The sequence below is a fragment of the Aethalodelphis obliquidens genome, unplaced genomic scaffold (genome assembly GCF_003676395.1).
Source record: "Aethalodelphis obliquidens isolate GAN/ISIS:26980383/991018 unplaced genomic scaffold, ASM367639v1 scaffold101, whole genome shotgun sequence".
Classification (NCBI taxonomy): domain Eukaryota; kingdom Metazoa; phylum Chordata; class Mammalia; order Artiodactyla; family Delphinidae; genus Aethalodelphis; species Aethalodelphis obliquidens.
The window spans coordinates 1257052-1263051 of NW_020838045.1; the positions used below are offsets into that span (position 1 = coordinate 1257052).

Consider the following 6000-nt stretch of genomic DNA (forward strand, 5'->3'; position numbering starts at 1 on the left):
CTTTCAGATCGACAGCCACTGCAAGAATGCCTTTTAGATGTATTATTGTTCTTATCCATCAAACCAGAGCTATCTTAATAGGCAAACTAATGAGATTTGTCAAGATTTTATTTATTTTACTCATAAATGGTGGCCAGCATTTCAGAATTGTAACAGGGCAAGGAAACAGTTTCTTCATAATAAATCTAAAGAGATCCAGCTTAATTTAACTTAAAAATATTAATTTTACAAAATTAACTGGTACTAATTAAATATAGCAAAAAATACATTTAGCAAATATTCAAAATAATATTACCTATAGAAATATAAATTGTTGATATTAGAGCCACCAAAATATTTTTGTTACAATAGGATATCCCTTAAACATCTTCATTTAGAATGAGAAATATGTTGCTAATGCCCAAGTGATAGAGAATCTGTGCTCATACTGCCATCCCATGATTCAGGCCAAAAATGAAGGCAGGTCTTTGCTATTATGTAAATTGTTTATTCTAGGGCTTTCCACTGGAAAGAAGAGAAATGCTTAATTAGTATGCTCTAGACCAAACTGCATATTTTGTATTATGCATTTCATAATCACTTCACCTTTAACATTTTAATTAATTAAAACTATAAAGTTAATTATAGAAATAAAATTAAGTCATGGAGGTAACAATTTTCCCATATTTTTGTGACTATCTCTATTTGATACAGCTACAGAGTGAATTAGGGAGGGCTACAATATATATTTGCTCCCTACCTCTTGAGAGATAGGCTTAAACATTTACATTGGATAAAAGCCCTTTTAGGCTGCCTTCAGTGCATCATCAAGGATTCATTCTGGAGTTTTCATGTCAGTTAGGCAACATTACTCTTTGAAGGACTCAGATGTGGGGCACTGTTTTATGTTCTATAGAAAGATATGTCTGCCTTCAAAAATCTAATGATCATTTGAGGTAGAGAGCATACATAGTGAACAGGTATAATCCAAATGTATTAGCAAGTTTTGAGAACAAAACATAGAGAACTGATATTACTGATGATGTTATACATGGCCTTTGGACCATAATTCTAAAGTCAAGCAAACATTACACTTTTGATCTTTGTTTCTGGCTGCAGGTAGTGTATCATAACAATTATGCAAACCAAACAAAACATATAGTTAAAAAACCCCACCAGCTTTAAACAAACAAACTGAGATAAATCTTGGGCAGTAGGTCTACAAGTAGGATAATTTTTAAATCTCTCTGAGCCTTTTCTTCCTCTGAAAAATGTGAAAAGTTATCTGTCTCCTAAAATAGAATTATGCAAAGATCTGTGCCTGACATATTGTAGGCATTCTATAAATGTAGCTCTTATTACACTGCATATAGTAACATTTGCTGACAAATACATAACTGGGGGAAATGGTATACATGAAAGCACAAAGCAACTTTTTCTTGAAAAACAACTGAAGAGAATGAAAAGAAGCTAAAATAAGAGAGTATGTAATCAGCTCTAAAACTATGGAAGGAGTTTAAAACTTAGGTTCCAAGCTTAGAGAATGTAATTTAACAATTTGGTTTATATTGGCAATGAAATTCTAAAGCTCCACTTTTAGAAAGGAAGGCATAGAGGAGTAAGTAAATGAGTAAACAAAAAAGAAAAAAATTACTAATATATCCCAATATAAAAAGCATATTTTTGGCATGACAATGCCTCCTCATAGAACTTAGGCAGAAAGTCTTTCCACGGAACCTAGTGCAATGAGAAAGATAAAATGTGTGAAATGATTGAAGAGAAATTCTAAGCCTGCACTAGAAGTTTAACCAAGCCATAACATTTTTTTCTATCCATTTGTTTTCAGCTCCTCAGCTCATGGTCTAAGATGAAAATTCATCCAGTATCCATGTAGATAGTGAAGAAAGCCAAAGTGAAACCTATTACACCATTTTGGTGCCAGGAGTGGGCCCAGAGAGAATTCCCCAAACTAGCATTTAAAAATAACTGTAGGGCTTCCCTGGTGGTGCAGTGGTTGAGAGTCCGCCTGCCGATGCAGAGGACACGGGTTCATGCCCTGGTCCGGGAAGATCCCACATGCCGCGGAGCGGCTGGGTCCGTGAGCCATGGCCACTGAGCCTGCACGTCCAGAGCCTGTGCTCCGCAGTGGGAGAGGCCACAACAGTGAGAGGCCTGCGTACCGCAAAAATAAATAAATAAATAAATAAAAATAACTGTATACATGTATTCCTCAAAGAAATATCCATATGCTGATTCATGGATAAGTAGGGGAAATAAAATTGGGAACTATGTAAAATTATAAAAGGAGAAGAGAGGATGAAGAAGCAGCGGGAGGAGGAGGAAGAAGTAGAGGATTCTCCAGAGAGAGGATGAAGGGAGAAGGAAGGAAGGCAGGAAGGCAGAAGAAATTAGGAAAAAGAGAGACAGAGGAGTGGAGCTCACCCTAGAAGTATTCTTTTAAAAAAGAAAAAAAAAAAAACGAAAGGAAAAGAATATAAAAGGTAAAAGTTTAAACAACCCTTCATAGTTTCAAGGAAATTAAAAAGAAAACTACCACTATGAAAATGAGACTATGAGTTATAAGATAATGTAAAAACAGAATAAGATAAAAAGGGCACTTCCAAAATTAAGGAATTAAACAGAGAAGAAAAGATAGAAATTTAAAATGTATGTCAAAGCAGTGAAGAGCAAAAACAAAGCTGCCAAGAAGTGAATCAGTGACCAAAAAGTAAGAATTGGTAAAAGTCACAGAGAGAGTAAAGAGAGGGTAGCGGGTGGCCTGAAAAACAAAATGAATACATGGAATAGAAAATAAATATTTTAAGAATATGACGTAAGGGAATTTTTCTATAATAAAAAAGACGAGATACTCAGTCTGAGTGTTCACTGTGTACCAAGACAATTCATAAGAAATATTAGTGCTAATATATATCCTAGTGAAATGACTAAACAACAGAGAGTCCCATAAGCCTTTAGTCAGAGAAATAAGGCCATTAAGTTGGTGACAAATGTTAAGATGGACTACTAGTTCTATTCAAGAGCATTAGATTTAAGAAGTAAAAACAGCAATATCTACTGGATTTTTTAAAAAAGTAACATTGCCCCCCCAACTTTTAAAAGTTGATATGTGCATTATAGAACCCAACAAGCAAAGGACATAAAGAAACATCCATAATCACAAGGAGTTTACAGTTTGACTTGAACTTCTAGTCCTGTGTGTGTGTGTGTGTGTGTGTGTGTGTGTGTCTGTACATTTACACAGTGACACATGGTTTTGTGCTTGAGATCATATAGTATGCATCATTCTTTTTCACATATAAAGATATTTACCAGTTGAAAGCCCAAAGGCCATGACTATTTGGATAACCGAGAATATAATACACCAATTCAATCAGGATAGACATGCAAATATTGCTTAAATGACAAAAATGACAAGCCTCTGGATAAACAAATATTGGCAGAGATACAATTAAAATAGTGCATTCCCTTAATGTTCAATTTAAAATGAAACACAAAGCAAAGGAGTACAATAAGTTTAATGCTTATAAGAGAATTATCAGGTCTATACTATTAAAATAATATGTAGAAGGTGTTTCTATTGAGTTGTTTTACAATGTATTCATATAGTATGCACACATACATCAGTCTTCTCCTCCCTCTTTGCCTGACCCAGTACCTAAGTACAGCAGGTACTGCTCAAAGAGAAGGTTTAGCCATTCCCTTCCCTTAACAGAGTTCATGCAAATTTTAACCAAAAAACCCCCCACATATTAATGAAGTGTGTCACTTTACTATTTCTACTTTTAACATACTTTGTGCATCTCAGAACATGTAGAAAGACTAGATATTTCATAGAAGGGCATAACATAGTCAACTATACACACAATAGTGAGGATTAATATCTTGCCTTTGCAATTCTCTCTTCCAATGTCCTTCAACCCAATGCTCAAAAGCTGATAGTATACTGCTCACAGAAGTGCTTTAGCAATTACATTTCCAAAGAAAATATTTCCCATCAATATTTTCACAGCTATTCAAAAGTCTTATTTTACTATCACTACTTTAAATACACTGGGCATTTCTAAATCTCTAGAAAAGTTATCTATCTAAAATAAGAACTTATTTGTCCACTTTATACACAGTACCATTAAACAAAAATGCACATGTAACAAAATGATAATGGTCCAAGGTGACTGCTCACTGTGACCTTCCTGGACCTCAACTATGTCCTCCTCACCTCCTCCTCTATACCACTAATACAGTGGACAAGTATAGACAAGTATACTGCTCAGAGGCAGCTGAACAAATTCAAATTCATTTCCAAAAGTATTTTACAGAGGACAAGATTTCCTATGAGTTTAAATATAAAGTACACAAATGGGCTAATTTTATTCATACAACTAAGAATTCGTACAATTCTTAAACATCTGGATACTAGATGTTGCAAGCTGGGATTTATTTGTCCGTTATGGACTATAAACAGAGCAAAACAAAATGCAGCTCAAAGAGGAGGTTTAGTCATTTTGTAACCAAAAGATAAGACTTCATACAAATTTTAATAAAATAGTAACAAAATATGTTCTTTTACTACCTCTACTTTTAACATAGTTTGTGCCTCTCAGAAAATTTGGAACATGAAGAAAGATTAGATATTTCAAAAAAGGGCATCACCTTATCAACTATGTATACAGAAGGGAAATAAAATGCATACACAGAACAATGGCTATAACATGAAAATATCCTCTAAATATGAATTCTTTCCTTTCTTCCTTTCCAAGACCTTTTGCTCCACCCTTCTAACCCACCAAATAAATGTAGTCCTGTGTTGCTCCTGGTGTCTATTCTGGTGGTGGCCTAAAGATTCCATTTCCGAAAGTCATGCCAGAAAACATTTGTTTTTTTAAGATTTTTTTTTTTAACAAGAAGTTCACTTAATAAGACCTGTGAGGGACTTCCCTGGTGGTCCAAGAGTCCCCACTTCCACTGCAGGGGGCATGGGTTCCATCCCTGGTGGGGGAAATAAGATCCCTCATGCAGCCAGGCGCAAGCAAAAATAAAAATAAATAAGACCTGTGATTTCTAACTCTATTTTTTTATTCAGTGTCAGCAACCTCTTTAGGTCTAGAAGCCTCGATGTAGCACAAAAAGAATTTTAACTTGTCTCCTAAAAGGTTGGGAGAAAAACTGAGAGAAGTCTTTTTATACTATATGAATTAAGCCTTTTATAAACGGCTAGTACGTCTTTTAAAACGTTGGCCCCTCTCTGCTAGCCCAAGGCAGTACATTGTTCTATCTTTCCCCTCACCCACTCTCCAGACCTGGTAACAGGCCTTCCATCCACCACTGCAATCAGGTCACTGGAACAGGCCGTCGCTGCCTCTGGGACTGGCTGGGTCCCCAGCGCGTGAGGAGACCCGCGCAAGAGTCCCCAGTGGCCAGAGCACGGGCAGGCTGGTGACTGCAGAGCTTCCGGAACCCTTGTGGGTCGGCACGCGTGTGATCGGAAGAGCCCCCGGGGGCACCAGCTCAAAGGCCGGAAGTGGCCGGAAGACCAGTGGGTCAATTGCGCGAGGTCCGAACGGTGACTGGAAGGTGCTGCAGCAGTCAAGCAGGTAAATGGCTGGAAGGGCCTGGGTGCCACAGTGGGCGGGCTTGGTGGTGGCATGAGGGGTCCCCAGGGTCCTCACTGCATAGGCTGTACAGTCTCTGAAAGGGAAACCGGGTCCTGAGCTCAGGGTTGGACCAGTGACTGGAACGGACCCCACTGCATCAGTGTGTGGCAAGGATGGTTGCTGATAAGGCCCTAGGTTCCATACCACGTGGGCAGGTTGGTGACTGGAAGGAACCCCGGGGCACCAGCACGCGGTAAGGATGGTGGCCAAAAGGAAAAGCCTTAGACCCCAGAATGGGGGCAGGCCAGTTCCTGGTAACCAGAGAGCCCTAGCACCCCGGGGTTGGGGGGAGGGGCATGCAAGGTGACTGGAAGGGTGCTTGTTTTCCCTGGACGCAGGCAGGCTGGTG

The 6000-nt window shown here is 38.2% G+C and overlaps 1 protein-coding gene across 1 annotated transcript in view; it reads right to left on the reverse strand.

Annotated features, from left to right (window-relative positions):
• Nucleotides 1-5644, reverse strand: part of LOC113614663 (melanoma-associated antigen B10-like) — a 90098-nt gene extending 84454 nt beyond the window's left edge. The window contains exon 1 of the mRNA XM_027096338.1: nucleotides 5285-5644. Coding sequence (XP_026952139.1) covers nucleotides 5285-5644 — 360 coding nt within the window. The remainder of the gene's footprint in view (nucleotides 1-5284) is intronic.
• Between the last annotated feature and the right edge of the window lie 356 nt (nucleotides 5645-6000).